We start from the raw sequence: 15,178 nt of genomic DNA, 5'->3' as shown, positions 1-15,178 counted from the left end.
GGTACAATTACCATTTTCTTTTGTTCCATTACAAAGGGAAGCTCAAGCTCATACACACCTGCATAAGTTGTATGAAGCAAGCTGTGATTTGCAAATAAAACACATCAGTAGTGAGACCTATTCCAACTGCTTGTGTTGATCGTCGCATGCGATTTTTGAAGACGGACCCTGTGGTGGGAAAGAGCGAGAGTGCCCTGCTTTTCTTTTACCTATATGCGACGCCATTCCGGGTTTGATGTTCTGCTCGCCATTGAGAATTAATGGGGGCCACGACTCGGTCTTTCCACCTGGACAGAGCTAGCCCAGCGCTCACTCCGCACGAAGGTATATACGATATCCTTCGCCCGCGATCGCGATGCGTGGATCGCAACTACTTGTGTTCCCCCCATTTGCCTAGGCCCGCACGTCATTCCAGTCAGCGAATCATCATTGTTTTAGCAGAAGAATTAGGTCGCCATTTAAAATTTCGTTCCCATATTTCTGGTATTGAATGGAAGATAGCATATGGCTTAAGAATTCTCATCAGAACTCGCCCTTACTTTAATCAGTCTGTACTTTTAACCTTGTATAACTCATTCATACATTCCCATCTCTCTTATTGTATAACATGCTGGGGTGACACCTACTATACTCATTTGACATCGTTACAAGTAGTTCAAAATCAAGCAGTTCGAATCACACAGCCCCTTCGATTTTAATGCTCAATCTTTACTCAATTCACTGCGAATTCTCTCCGTACCTCAACCTGTTCAACTTAACCTTGGTATCTTCATATACAAAGTAATTAATGATCATATTTCATTTCAATCCATCCCAAGGCCAGAGCTCACCAACACCAGCACCACGAGATTTGCGATTAACAGGAACCTAATTCTGCCTCAAGTACGCACCAATTATGGGAAGCAAAAAGTTTATTTTTCATCATTCTCCTTATGGAATACCTTACCGGTGGAATTAAAAAACACTAAACCTGTATGTAAATTTAAAAATGAACTAAAAGCCCCGCCGCGGTGGCTCAGAAGTTAGGGCGCTCGACTACTGATCCGGAGTTCTCGGGTTCGAACCCGACCGCGGCGGCTGCGTTTTTATGGAGGAAAAACGCTAAGGCGCTCGTGTGCTGTGCGATGTCAGTGCACGTTAAAGATCCCCAGGTGGTCGAAATTATTCCGGAGCCCTCCACTACGGCACCTCTTCTTCCTTTCATCTTTCACTCCCTCCTTTATCCCTTCCCTTACGGCGCGGTTCAGGTGTCCAACGAATATATGAGACAGATATTGCGCCATTTCCTTTCCCCCAAAAAACAATTATTATTATTAACTAAAAGCGTTAATAGTTCACAATAGCTGTTAGACAAGCTACCACATTTTAGAATTATAAGGTGCTACATCAGATGTACACCACATGCTTTCAATATGTGCACTATTTTTCCTATCGCCAATTTGCTGTTCAGTTTTTCGCTTTTTTGGTAATATTGTAATTTATAAGTAATACTGAATAACTGTATAACTATATATAAACACTGTATATCTTCTATTTTCATTATTCTGCTTGGTTGTTCTATATGCCTACTCACCCCTATATATAATATGTGTGTCGCCGCGGAAATATGTAACGGCAAGATTGTTTCATCAGCTTCTTATTACTACTGCTATGATTGCATTTATTTTAGCATTTTGATAAACAATATAGGAGGTCCCAGTACTGTCGCTGACTATGGGACCTCCTTCTATATACATTTATCCAGGCTGTATTTCCTTCTTGTATAAATAAACATGATTCTGATTCTGACTGGCCCCTAGTCGAATAAAATATTGATCGGAAGTTTCCATGTAGCAATAATGAGTCCGGACCATACTCGATCGTTCAATCACAACAACGTAATGCGACCAACGCATCACCTTTCGTTGCTTATTTCAAGTTGGGTACCTCGCTGAACATTAGGCAGTCAATATGACTTCTGCTTAAGTCCTTCCGCGGCTCACAACAAAGAATAAACGAATAAAAATTTAGCAAACTGGACCTGGTGGTACGTGTCAAACGCTTCGGCGAGCGCTGTTTCAGTCCAGGACTTTCTCCTGGTAATGCCAGGCCGGTAAGATTATCTGCAGCCATTAGTGTTTTTATGCCAAAAGTGCTCTCAAAGCGTTCAGAGACAGGCTTTCGTAGTGAAAAGCGCAGCGCACCAACGCCAGACTTGCCGCACCTACGCTGCCTCGGCCGCGAACGCGGCGTGGTGGCACCTTAGCGAATGGCAGCGCCACCACGCGATGGCTGCAGGAAGGCATCACCGCAGCGAGCGCGCACCCTCGGCACACTAGCAAGTATATTCTAGGCACTATAGTCGTGCGCACAGCCGAAGCATCTGTCTAAGATCACCTACCCAAATTGCTGTCCTCCCAGCTATCATGCTAAATGAAAAAATCCACAATTTTTTTTTCTGCAATATAACTATCAGCGAAAAATTTACTGACGAAACATTCGCAGCGAGTCGTCTGCTAGAAAGCAGCTTTAAAACCGAAACCACTTAAACGTAGCTTGCTATAACCGTTATAACATAAAACTGCGAATTGTAGTGAAAAAATTAATATATAATTTTACTTGTATTATATTGTATTTTTTGCAGCTTTCTAGCACTTGTAGTAACGCAATTTGGACCCTATATTCAATTGCGTCATGCTTGCGTCGGTGTTTTCTTTTCGATTAGCAACCATGGTTTCAGCCGCTCGCAGCTGTGGGGTGTCGTCGGCTGCTACCCTTTTACATCGGATGTGATAAAAATTCATAAGGTAAGCTTTGCACGCCTCATTACAGTGCGGCGCACAGCTGCGCTCTGTCAACAGGTTTCAGCTGCGAAATATCTTCAGAGCGAGCCCACCTGCAAGGAACGAGGGCGATCGAGTCGACGCGCACTTGAATTAATTTGAATTAATGTGTTGCTGTGTGTAGTTGGTAATGAATTATTCCCTTTTTTTGCACACGGTGAGTAAAATATTCACAGTTTTGTAAACCTTAATTCTCTGATCGCCGAAAATGCGTGCATGTGTGGCGCAATGCTGTCAATTCGGGTCAACTGTTTAGCAGGCAGTGGTTTCGGCGGACAGCGTAGGGTGTGACTTCTAAAAAAACACTGGCGTCGGCATTTCTGACGCAGGTACTACGTAAGAGCACAGCCTTGCCGCATCTCGCACAAATCCGCCTTGCCTCGCCACCGGAACAATGACAACGGAACGCAAGGCCGGCGAGCAGGACCATGCGCCCTTGGGCGGCACCCCACCTCCCTCTGATGACATCATCGCGCGCGAAGTTCAAACTTTCTTCTCCGTCATGAAATCCAGCTTCGTCCAGCTGAAGGAACCGTCCGAGTCCAACATCGAGACGGCCGCTTTCTTGGACTGCTGCCGTTCCGTGCTGCCCGTGTTCAACGTCCTCGGGGCCACTGTATTCGCTCCTATCAAGGCTGACATCCAGGGAAACATTGACAAGCTAAGCGACAAGTACAGCACAGACTCGACTGGCTTCGCCAAGTTGCTGGCCATGCTGCAGAGGGAAGTGGACGAGGGCAGAGACGCCACCAGCGGCCGAGCCATCGAATCTCTTCTGTGGCTCAAGAGGGCACTCGAGTTCATACTGCAGTTCCTCTCGGAGATCCACAGTGGAAACGAGAACCTGGCTGACTGTGCGAGCAAGGCATATGGCAGGACGCTGAAGCGGTACCACAACTGGCTTGTCCAGAAGGTGTTTGCTGTCGCTGTCCGGGCGATGCCTTCCATGAGGACCTTCAGACGTGACCTGGCACCCCGTCCGAACGACGCATCACACCCCGACTACTCGAAACAGCTTCATGCTGACTGTGGGGACTACGTAATTGCTCTTCGTTCGGTCCTGGAGACAATCAACCAATTTTACAAAGAGCGAAATCTGGAACCAACTCCTTAATATCTGCCTTCAAGGGCCTGCGTACTGTGCCTTCAAACAAAATTTTGCAGCCCATAATTGATTTTGTAGTTTCGATATCCATATAGATCTATGCATATCATAATTTACATCGAATGCAATACCCATATTGTCGTTAGGTAGCTGTGATTTTTCAGATGTCTTTCAAGAGCTAAGGGTATTTTTCGACAATTTTAATTCAATGCATGGCATGTATACTTCAGGCGGTGACCTGCTTCAGGTGGTTTCAAGGATCAGATTTACTATCTCATATGCATTGAGAACACTTTTTTATTGCTTGATTGTGCCTTCGCATTTTTCAGCACTTCACAACACGCGCTTTCAGGGTAGCTTATATAAGTACCATATAGGCTGTTGCAGTTTTATGGATTACAGATGAAGCGAAGCATATTCTGCCAACTTCACATGTGCTTAGCAGACTCGATCATTTATTTTATATTTAAAACATGGAAAAGCCTGGATAGAGCTTTTATGGACCTGGTGTGCAATATGCCTTATTTTCTATATTGCTAGAGCTTTGCACATGCATATACTTGTCCCTCAAGTGCTGTCGCGGATTTCTGCAGTCAGTTACTTATGGACATATTTTAAAACCGAATTGAAGTTTATGCTCATTTTGGGCAATAAACATATTTTTACCACGTTGTTTGCTTGCTGTCCGTTAATACTTCAGGAGCGTAAATTGCTGGGCTAGTTGGTTCATAATGTTCACCGTTAATACTTCCATGGCATATGAGAACTGAGATAAGATATGGTGTGAGTTTAGTCTAGCTGTAAAAGTTCATGTTCTCTTGTAGCAGTGCACCATCAATTAAAGAGGATCTGCGGTATGACTACATAGTGCCTCTGTTGCTAAAAAGTTCTGCCATTCCATGAAAGCTTTGTCATCAAGAGGCATCATTAGTACCACCCTGGGGGCAGTTACTGGTGCAAATTCTTGGCATTGCCTTATAGCAATTCAAGCTTGGATGGAGCTCTCGGCTCGCTCATGCAAAAAACCGAGTTCCGCTGCTCGGAACGTTACTTTGAACAAGCTTCGTCATATTTTTTTTGGCGATAAGCGGAAAACAAAAGTTTACGATCTTACTGCTTCGTACGCTCCAGTCCAGGCCATTGATAACAGCGCCGAACGTCGAAACTTGTATCGTCTTTTCATCTTTGTTCAGGATATCAGTTCCCTTTATTCATGGTATCAGACACGGAACATAGCTGTGTCATTTGTCAGCTAGGCCATTGAACCTTTACACTGTCCAGTGACTCCTCCACGTGCCTGCAGCGCCGACCTACAGTGAACTGTAGCCAACCTGTGCCTGAAACACTTCGGAGAGGCACATGTAGCTAGCTGCTACAACGACTTTGCCTTATAAAATGACCCCGTGTACCTCACTCATTAAAAGCTCCTTCTCTCTTTTCCTTCTTTCCTTTCGACGACGCATGTCGGTTGCCCCCTTCCACCCTGATTACGTTTGAACCATGGTATGAGACCCCAGGCAACAGAAATTATCGGGCAGACAAAAACAAAGCAACGAAACCAAAACTAACGTCAAGTAAAACTTTCTAAATAACCTTATTTAACTGTATAAATACGTGTTATTTTGTGTCGAAACAAAAATTTTCGAGTTGTAAAAAGCCTTAACAAATATTTTTGTTTTCTTCTAGGGCAACCTTAGTTTTCATTATCATCATTGTCGTAATCTCAAGCTCGTCATGGCGACGTCAACAATTTTTTTTATTCTCCTTTCGGCGATGCGGCAGCGTGGTCGCGGTCACCGGTAATTCATTCTCTTGCTGCCGTGTGAAATGTGCGATCCCGAGCGCATATGTGTCAAGCAGTGCACATCAGTGATTTGTTTCACGTCTGCATCGCCCCAGAGCCTTACCGTGACGCTGGATCGCCGCAATATTAAGCGCATCGGCGATCTGCTGCACACCCGCATGAGATATGCTCGTGGCAATTCATCAATCGCTCTCGAGCGCGATATCAGCCGCATAGGTTAGCAGGGCGTAACTGTTCAACGTGACACGTCTGCTGCTGCTGGTTCGCTCACTTATTTTGTGTGTGTGGCATATCCGCACCAATGCGCTGGTTCTGACCTTGCGTGCTGACCTTTGCCCGAATTAAAGGGTCACCGTGTCCAAAAATGCCGCTTTTAACAAGGTGGCATCGTATTGCTCTGCACACTGACTCGATCGCTGAATGACACGTTGCTTGCCATATGACATCACTTCACGCGGTGTCTTCTGATCGGCCAGTGCCGGCTGCAGGATTGTGGGAAACATTCACTCTGTTGGTACAATCAGTCATTAAGCCCATAACCGTACTGCTGCGAGAGAGGCCTGCTGAGGGGAAAAACCGGCTATTCGTAAACCAGCAAGACGGCTGGGACCAACTGGAAGCAGCTTGAAAAAGTCTCGCTTTTTTATCTTGCTTTGCAAGTACTGAGTCTGATCACAAGCGCTTGTTCGAATTTGTTAGCCGAGCCTCGATACCTTACTGGTTTATTACATGTTTCCTGAATCTTGGAGCAGGACAAAGCATGTTTCCAACCTAGGTGCATTTTACAAACTTTAATGGTTATGCAAGCAATTTTCTGCCAGATTCGTATTGCATGTAGGGCTCTAACTTCTCAACATCTACGCTGATGCGACTTTATCAAGAAAATGTGGAATCTCTTCAACTAAGTTATGCTTTCGCATGTGGGTCGATGAAAAGATAAAGAAAAGCTTATACTTGTATATACATGTGCCCACCCATCTTTCGGGAAGCACACATATGTGTGCATTGTGTACTCTGTTCAGGAGTCTAGCGAGTTGTGTTCACTGCTTGCAGGTGACAGCTGGGCATGTTGTGCCTAGCCATGCTGGCCCTGCCTAGCCTGGCACGAACCCAGCTCAAGACCAGGGGCAGCGTGCGGTATCTGCGCAGTGTCTACCGGTCGCACCATGTAAGCCTAACAGTTGCTTATAATCGAATGTTTTCAGTATGTGCTGTAATATGCAGGAGCAGTATAGAGGCATCGGAAATATATGGTGCCTAGCGTAGTCTGATTTATTCAAGTGAAATGTGTGAATTAATGAATGAAAAACTTTATGGGGACATTTGCGTGTAGGCAAAGCAGATGGCGCTATCTAGCCAACAATAACTGTACTAAGAAGCTATTAGTTCTATCTACAGCATTCTACCACAAAAGTCAAGTTGTTCCTGTACATACACTGCTCAGTTTTATTTGCTGGAGCAGCACCACAGCATGACCATAATGAATGACGTCCTGTGTTCTGACCATCACGTGCACCCTCCATGGGCATTGTTCATTTGGCTGGCATTTGAAATGCATCGTGGGCTTTGTACTCAAATAATTGCTTTGTGAATACAGAGCAAAGGTGGTCAGCGGATGGGCACAGACTTCCTGCTGCTGGTGTCACCAGGTGCATGGATGACCGTGTTTTCATCTTGGGAATATTGCACTCATCGTAGTGCAGTGTGTGTTTGAGGGCCCGTTTCCTCACAAGGAAATGCACATGTACAGGGCATGTTGTGTGAAGAATGTTCCCTTAGCTTAACAGATCGGATTTCAAGAGAAGGAAAGTGTAGGAGGGTGCGAAGGGGATTAAGAAGTTTGCGGGGATAAGGCGGCCGGAGAAGCACAGGCCAGGGTTAGTTGGATGTATATGGGAGAAGCCTTTGATTTGATGAGGATGTAGCTGGACTGATGATGATGACAGTTGCGGCGTTTGAGGGCAACGACTTGCGCCGCTGCCTGATTGCAAATGGGCTTCGTCGATGCAGGTTCGACGAGCGAGCACAACGGTGTCACCTAAGGTTGCCATGGAAGAGGTCAAGGCTGGTGAAGAGCTGGCTCCCTTTGCCTATGTTGAGCCCCCGGTGCTGTTTGTGGCTAGGGCGGGCCGGCTGATGAGCGTCCCAGAAGCTGCGATCAGCCATGGTACAGACATCATTCTGTCTCCACCGCCACCTGTTCAGCCAGTCCCTGCTGTTGCAGAGCCTGTGGAAGAATGGCATCGGCGGCAGCTAGACGTTGCTCGGCTACCCCACTACTACATGGCGCTAAGCAAGATTCGGCTCACAGGTAAGCGGGCCGACTAAGGACACAATGGCTAACGAAAAGGTCCGCCACAGAGTGAAGATTACATGGAAGAATTAAATGTCTTTCTTGAAAGTTGTGACCTCTCAACTAAATGCTGAACAATGCTATACTGTGCAGTATAATGACAGCAAATTTTACAGCTTGTTAATGTTGATTATTCTGCAGAAGTGAGAAATAGTATGCTTTCAAAACTAGTGCAGTCGAGAAACTCAGTGCTGCTGTAGTGACACAGGGAGCTTTGTGCGCATTTTTGTAAAAGTGTGTGAGTGCTGTCAAAGCGTGTTTACAAATGAAAGAGGAAGGGGTTGGGAGCTGTTAATCATTGGTTGAAGCTTCTTCAAAAACAAAAGGAAAAAATTCCTTCTCGGATTATAGTTTATCATAAGAATGGTAGATCAGGCTAGCTGGTGCTCAAATGTCATTTTGGGGGTGCTTGTCCTTGTCTCTCCCTGTGACAATGCTGAATTTTGCACTCCGGAAATGACGTTCAGTTCATCATTTTGATGGGCTTTCTGTTTTCAAACGTACAAAAACTATTGGGGCTGACAGCAACACCGTGGTATTAGTAGATAGTTGGAGGGCCATTAAGTTTCCTGCATAGCAACAGTGCAGGTCTTTTTGAGTTTCACACAGCTTAATAACTCAGCAGCCAAAAATGGCAATGTGGTTGCAGTGCAGGATTATTGCCCCACTTGGCGCCTGCTGGCCTCATTCCTCAGATGCCTTCAGAAAAAAAAAGATCCTCTGCTGCCCATGTGCAGGCTTGGTGGTTACAACTACCCTGGCAGGCTATGCCATGGCTCCTGGCGCCTTTGACCCCTGGGTGGTGTTATTCACGGTAGCAGGAACTGCCTTTACCTCGTGTGCTGCCAATGCCATCAACCAGGTATGTGTGTGTGAGCAACACAGAGCTTTGGAGCAAGAACTCATTTAGGAGCTACCATTCGTGTGTTTGAATAAATGAGCAAGCTTTGTTCAGTTCCTTCAGAAATGACAGAGAGGCGTGTTTACAAGGGCTGATTTTTGAAAACATTGGAAAACCATGCTGGAGCCCCCCCCCCCCCCCCCCCCCCCTTTTTTTTTATGAAAACGGTAGAAGAAATGCATGGTTGAAATGGGACTGCCCCCTACCCCCTGGAGTGAGCCATAAGTCTGCCTCTGCTGCAGTTCCTGGAGGTGCCATACGACTCCCAGATGAACCGGACGAAGAACAGAGTCCTGGTGCGGGGTTTCCTCAGGTGAGTACTGTCCACTTACCTGTTGTGTGATGATGAGCCAGGGAGAAGGGCAGGAAAGCCGCAGTCCATGAGGGAAAGAAGGAGAGGGCCCGATGAACTGCATGATAGCCTCATACTTGTTCGCATGCTGCTGTGGCATTTTCTCGGTTGGTCTCGATCTCTGCCTTCACCTTCGGTGACGTTTGATGAACAAAATGAATGAGGAAAAATGGCCTTAGGTGAGTAACATGCTCTGAATCTGCAGATAAACACCTGGCGCCCAAGCTTCCGTCTTCTTGTGTTGCATGTTGACACGCATTCTCAAATCTGCACTGGCTAGCCCAACACAGCAGTGTTGTCTTGTGTTTGAGCCCCGCTGGAGAAGTTGGGAGGGAGAGCTTTGCCAGGACGAGTGAAAGATTTGCTTCACTTCCTGGCATGAGGCAGTGTGGTATCTTGAGTAGCGACGCAGTGCTGCTCCTCTGCACCTTGATCAGGTGGTGCATCCAGAGCGTGAGGAGAAGGATGATGATTTGGCTTGAACGTTGCTAGGGCAGCTCGAGCACTGCAAGAAGCGTTGTCAGAGACGTAGCTTTTCCAAACATCTCGCCAGAGTAGCCAGCATCAGGACATGGGAAACCTTGTGCCTGTTGAAGTCCTCGAGTAGGTAGCTGGCAGCATTGGGAATATAAGCTCACACCTCCTACATACGAGGCGAATGCTCCAACAACCAGGCCATTGCTGCTGTCTGCTTCCAGAATGCCTTTTCTGTGATCCTTTCTCTCACCCTTTTGAATGGTGGCAGCCTGTGCAGGGTCATGGGAAAGGCTGTAAACTGCCTATCCCCCTTTTTTTTTTACCACAGCCCCCTGCATGCGGTGGGCTTTGCGGCGAGCACGGCCAGTTTGGGCCTCTGGCTCTTGGCAGCGGGCGCCAATGGGCTGACGGCGCTGCTAGGCGGTGCCAACCTGGCACTGTACACGTGCGTCTACACCCCACTCAAGCGCTGCTCCATTGCCAACACCTGGCTGGGATCGGTGGTGGGCGCCATCCCGCCACTCATGGGATGGGCTGCCTGCACGGGCACCCTGGATGCTGGTACGGACATTGGGCTGATGTGCCCTCATTCAGTGTACTGTTGGTGAACCCGCATCTAAAATATTATATTTATTTAATTTGGTAATTATGGGGTACCCAATTATTTGGGTACACTACCTGGGTACCCCGTGTGCACATCATTGGAGGGGGAAAGGAACAAGTGCAAAGATGTGATGACGGTAGGCGGCTCCTCCTTATTTATTTATTTATTTATTTATACATACTGCAGCGCAATTATGCGCTATGGCAGGAGTGGGAAAACACACAAAAAATGCAAGGAAACAAAATGCAGCAAAATGTACAAAGTAAGCACTACAAAAAGTTAAAATCACAAATGAAATATCAAACAAGAAAGGAAACTGTTAACGACAGGGTAAAAATACACAGCTATTATGCGTCTTCAACGGCAGTTACAAAGTTTTGAAATGGACAAGAACGATAAAACAGTGCATTCACGCAAGCAAAGTACAAATAGAGTTTGAATGACAACAAAGAAGTACTGGAGAGCCTTCATTAGACAAAAAAATCACAGAATATAATTAAATTAAAATGGGAGTGCTGATGCCACATCTTTTATAAATAAGTCCCATCATGTTTATACTTTGAAAAGAAAAAAAAGTGGTAGAGGTTTAACGTAGTTTAGATGAGTGAAAGCATGTGTTCATTCTTCAATTGGAGGCAGTCAACCCCAAGTATCATGTACCAGGAAAATAAAAAAAAACTTGGAGGCTGCTTAAGCTTTGCCTTTAATAGTAGAACGCAACAGCATTATTTGGCTACCACCACTTACCATCAGCTGCCGCGCGCAGGCATGCCCGTGGGTGCATTCCAAAACTAAAACGTATTAGTCACTGGACTACTCGTCCACATTTGCGCCATCGTCCTCACTAGCGCTGCCGTCGTGACCATTGCTGCGGACCCTCAGCACATTGTTCTAACGTCGCCGTCCAGCGAAATCCCACACTTCGTAAACAGCTACACCACGACAACGCATGGAGCAGCTGAAAATTTTGTCTCGCTGCAGCTGCCACACCTGTATCAACCATTGCGAACGTCGAACTTGCGGCCCAGCGCGCAGTTGTTCATTTCTTCCATGTAAAGAATGACATCCATCTTGAATGTAGCCATTAACGAGCACCTGTCGCTAACCGGACCCAGAGCACAAATGACATTTGACGAAATAATACATTAAAAACTGGTAAAGCGTGGCTGGCAGTCGTCAAATGCGTCAAATAGAGCCTAAGAGAAACTACACGTGCGCAGCGTCAGCTCTTTCATCAGCTATCGACACTCCCTGGAAGCGATGCCATTCCGAGTGGTGGTGCCACTACAACTAGAACAGCGGCCCTTCCGTCAACTATCGACGCTCCCTTGTGCACCGAGTGCACAGTTGAAAGTAAGAAAAAGGAAAAATTCTTTTGTAAAAGCGCACAAAATAGCCGAATGCTACTGGGTAGAGCTGTAGAGAAAATATAAAATTGCAACCGCTCTGTAGCAACCCTGATGCATCTCGTTTGTCTCGCCTTATTTGTGGTGCCGTGCTTTCGTTTCGATTGTAAGTCACTTCCCCCCCCCCCCCCAATTCATAATTTCAAATTTTAAAAATTAGGTCGACTTACAGTCATGTAAATACGGTATCTGCTGCCACCAGGTAAATACTATTAAATCACAAGCAGAAAAGCTTCTTTGGACACCCACAAGGTGGTGCGAGAAGGAAGAAACCAATGGATGCAGTGGTTTTAGGCTCACAACTAAAAAAATGCCGATGAAAAAAGTGGGGCACATGTGTCCCACTGTCCCACAAAGGATTTAACACAATAGCTTTCGTGGGTTAATGCCCATATATGCAGAATTGGTCGTTCTCTACTTGACATTCACAAATTGCAGAGAGTCCTCACACCACTCCTGGCACAGTGCTCGCCTGTGCCGTGCGATGGGATTCCTGCGCTGCCTTGCATCCCACGTTGCTCTTCCCGAGCAACTTCTCGCGACCAATCATTATTTTCACTGCCACCTGCCACGGTGGTCAGTTAGCTCACAATCTGCTGGGCTGGGTGCTGTGACACCTTCCTCGCATTGGCTGCAGCTTGTGCGATGTTCCTCCACACCAACCTGAGCTTACCCGAGTTACTCTGGGAGCGCAAGACAAGATGAGAGTACTAGAATCTTGCTGGGGCTTGGTGCGTCCGGAGCAGTGCTTTTGCACTAAAAAAATATTAAATGTTTCAGTACATTGCTGCAACACCAGTGTTCTGTGACATTTAAGTGAGGGGATTCATTGCAAAAATCAGTTGCAAACTTGGCTTTTCTCAAGACAGCAGGGCAATGAAAATATTATGAAAAAGCACTAATCTTTAATCGGCTTCAGCCTCAACCATTTAGCACTGATCAGTGTCTGAAAATGCTAACACAAAGCTGATAATTGTGCTGTCCGCAGGTGCCTGTGTGCTCGGAGCGATGCTGTACTCGTGGCAGTTCCCGCACTTCAACGCCCTCTCATGGAACCTGCGACCCGACTACTCGCGTGCGGGCTATCGCATGATGTCCGTGACCCACCCCGAGTTGTGCCGGCGCACTGCGCTCCGGCACAGTGTGCTTCTCGCACTGCTGTGCGGTGTGGCTGCGCCACTCAGCGGATTGACTGCATGGTCGTTCGCCGCCACCTCACTGCCTCTAAACGCGTACCTGCTTCACCGTGCGTGGCAGTTCTACAGTGAACCTGACAGTGCGACGTCACGCGCTCTGTTTCGGCTGAGCCTGGTTTACCTGCCGGTTTTAATAGTGCTTATGCTCATTGGCAAACGAAGGGACGGTGGAAACGTGAAACCTGCAGCGACCGCTGGTGGGTCACAACTGCCAGCTGCAGGCAGTTCATGAGAACACCGCAATTTGATTTGGGAATTGACTCGGCTAAACTCGACTTCTGTGAGAAGAAGACCTTGGACTTGCTTCAGGGCTCAGCAGGAGTAGTGTCTTACGTGTGCAACTGCTGAAATGCACGCACCATCCAGTTCTGAAGTGCCAAGTGTGGAAAAGGACAAGTTCACTGGCCCCAAGGGCAATGCACTACAGGAGTGCTGAGTAGCACGGAAAGACGCCAGGCCTGCTACCTGCTTGTCATCACAAGGAAGAAGAAGGCTGTCCCTAGAGAGGCTGTCTCTAAGGCGTCCATACAGAGATTAGTGTCGCTGCTAGAGTGGCTCAAGGTTCAATGCTGGCCTGATGGCACATGTGCCTGCAACACTGACTCTCTGTGCAGTGGCTTAGTCTGTGTCGTATCATTGACGAGTCGGCAACAGTTTCAAGATGTGCGTCCTGTGACAAGCTCTTGGATGGCCTGTGATGCGGTGCAGTGTGTTGACACGAAACCACTGCTGTGTCTTCAGGGCCACAGTCTTGCACCCTGTCTGTTTACAAACAGAAGTCACACCTGAACTGTACGTCTTGCTCGCTAGTCTAGATGCACAAGTACTTAGCATTTCACAGGTGAAGTGATGGTGTATTGACTGTTTGTTGGCTTTTTTTTTTTTTTGCTTGATCGATTGTTCTTTTGATCCGGTGAAAGCTCACATGGTCGCATCTATGTGAACCTGTACGTAACTGTACATAGCGCCTAGGGCTGTACAGAAGAAAAAAAAGTTACCTTTAATGCAACCTGGTTTCTGCAAATCTGCCACATTTCTTTCGTCTTGTCTGTCTATGCTGGAGGAAGTTGTTCTGCTTGAAGTAAGGCAGAGCTGTGGTGTATGAATTGTGCCATCTTTTTCTGTGTGGAAAGTGCTTCTTGTTTTTGTTTTCCTGTGATAGTTGGTTAGGATCTTACCCCAGAATCTTCTGTGCTGTACCTATTTTAATGACGCCTGGCCGTTTCCTGGATTCTATTGCTCTGTCATAGTGGCCTAAGGCCTTCTTTTTAATTCCAACAAAGTTTGCACATTCGCTGGTAATGGAATATTGAGGTAGGTAACGGTGAAAGACGCGATAGGAAATAGGCTCGTCAGAAAAGCTACCTCGGTGGTCAAGCATTTCAGCTTGCAAACAGTGACATTGCGTTTGCTCTACTGAAGAAACAAAAAAAAAATTACCTTGACCAAACTGGCATTCTGGCACCGCGAGTCTGTGCAGCACAAGAAAGTATGGTGCCCTGCTTGCCAGCTGTTGATGGCTTATATTTTTATGTTGTGCGCAAGAATTCAGTGAACAAGAATTGAACGAACACCAGCTGGCTTAGCAAACTGGTGCACTTTCTGCTGTGCAGTTGCAAGGTAGCACCACTCTTGAACCTGGTTCATGTGAAGCAGAATAAAATTGAATGTTGCTCCTCACTTTGTGTGGCCTTGAAGAAAAGTGCGTCACGCCTGACTAGCAAGCATTATAAATTTGTTTGTGGGGGGTGCGGTCAAACTGTCTCTCACTAGCTGGGAAGGGGAAGCTGTCTCTACTTGTCATCTGACTCTCGAAAAACATTCCCTGGGAGCTTTTTGTAGACAGTGTCTCATCTGAAATGATGGAATGATGGCATTCGTTGTCATGTGTTTTGTGCCCACCTTTCCATCGCCTTTCCTTTTCCTGTACCACATATACTTGTTGGCAAGTCTGCCTTTTTCTTGGCAGCACACAAGTCCAAAATTTTTGGACATTAATTTTAATAGTGATGCAACTGTAGAATATTGGAAGCAACTGCTATAAAAATATTGAATGGTAATGGTCCATTCTGCGGCTGATTGCAAAGTGTGGGTTTGCCAGGTGTCCAAAGATACCTGGCAAAATCTTTCCTTTAAAGTTTGTAATCAGCGTTGAGTA

The 15,178-nt window shown here is 46.5% G+C and overlaps 2 protein-coding genes across 5 annotated transcripts; both read left to right on the top strand.

Moving 5' to 3' along the window:
* The first annotated feature begins 2,697 nt into the window (after nucleotides 1-2,697).
* Nucleotides 2,698-4,599, top strand: LOC144100784 (pleckstrin homology domain-containing family A member 8-like). Its single transcript, XM_077633635.1, has 2 exons — nucleotides 2,698-2,786; nucleotides 3,152-4,599. The coding sequence occupies exon 2, from the start codon at nucleotides 3,217-3,219 to the stop codon at nucleotides 3,934-3,936; it is 720 nt and encodes a 239-aa protein (XP_077489761.1). The 5' UTR covers nucleotides 2,698-2,786; nucleotides 3,152-3,216; the 3' UTR covers nucleotides 3,937-4,599.
* Nucleotides 4,600-5,630: 1,031 nt separating this feature from the next.
* Nucleotides 5,631-14,700, top strand: Cox10 (Cytochrome c oxidase assembly factor 10). 4 transcript variants are annotated; one of them, XM_077633634.1, is made up of 8 exons: nucleotides 5,631-5,726; nucleotides 6,785-6,899; nucleotides 7,742-7,898; nucleotides 7,956-8,042; nucleotides 8,822-8,946; nucleotides 9,228-9,298; nucleotides 10,143-10,375; nucleotides 12,813-14,700. In XM_077633634.1, exons 2-8 carry the CDS (start codon nucleotides 6,798-6,800, stop codon nucleotides 13,250-13,252), a joined length of 1,215 nt encoding a protein of 404 aa, XP_077489760.1. In that variant the 5' UTR covers nucleotides 5,631-5,726; nucleotides 6,785-6,797; the 3' UTR covers nucleotides 13,253-14,700. The 4 variants fall into 4 exon arrangements, with proteins under 4 accessions (XP_077489760.1, XP_077489757.1, XP_077489758.1 ...); XM_077633631.1 differs by having other exon boundaries at nucleotides 5,632-5,726; nucleotides 7,742-8,042; XM_077633632.1 differs by lacking the exon at nucleotides 5,631-5,726 and adding an exon at nucleotides 5,746-5,992 and having other exon boundaries at nucleotides 7,742-8,042.
* The last annotated feature ends 478 nt before the right edge of the window (nucleotides 14,701-15,178 follow it).

Source organism: Amblyomma americanum, chromosome 8, assembly GCF_052857255.1.
Source record: "Amblyomma americanum isolate KBUSLIRL-KWMA chromosome 8, ASM5285725v1, whole genome shotgun sequence".
Taxonomy (NCBI): Eukaryota; Metazoa; Arthropoda; class Arachnida; order Ixodida; family Ixodidae; genus Amblyomma; species Amblyomma americanum.
Note: the sequence above shows the minus strand (reverse complement) of the source record. Positions and strands in the feature narration are given on the sequence as shown.

Coding starts and splice junctions, on each gene's coding strand:
- LOC144100784 (XM_077633635.1), top strand. CDS start 3,217: ATGACAACGGAACGCAAGGCCGGCGAGCAGGACCATGCGCCCTTGGGC.
- Cox10 (XM_077633631.1), top strand. CDS start 6,798: ATGTTGTGCCTAGCCATGCTGGCCCTGCCTAGCCTGGCACGAACCCAG. Junction 6,900..7,741: donor GTGTCTACCGGTCGCACCAT/GTAAGCCTAACA, acceptor TCGTCGATGCAG/GTTCGACGAGCGAGCACAAC. Junction 8,947..9,227: donor CTGCCAATGCCATCAACCAG/GTATGTGTGTGT, acceptor CCTCTGCTGCAG/TTCCTGGAGGTGCCATACGA.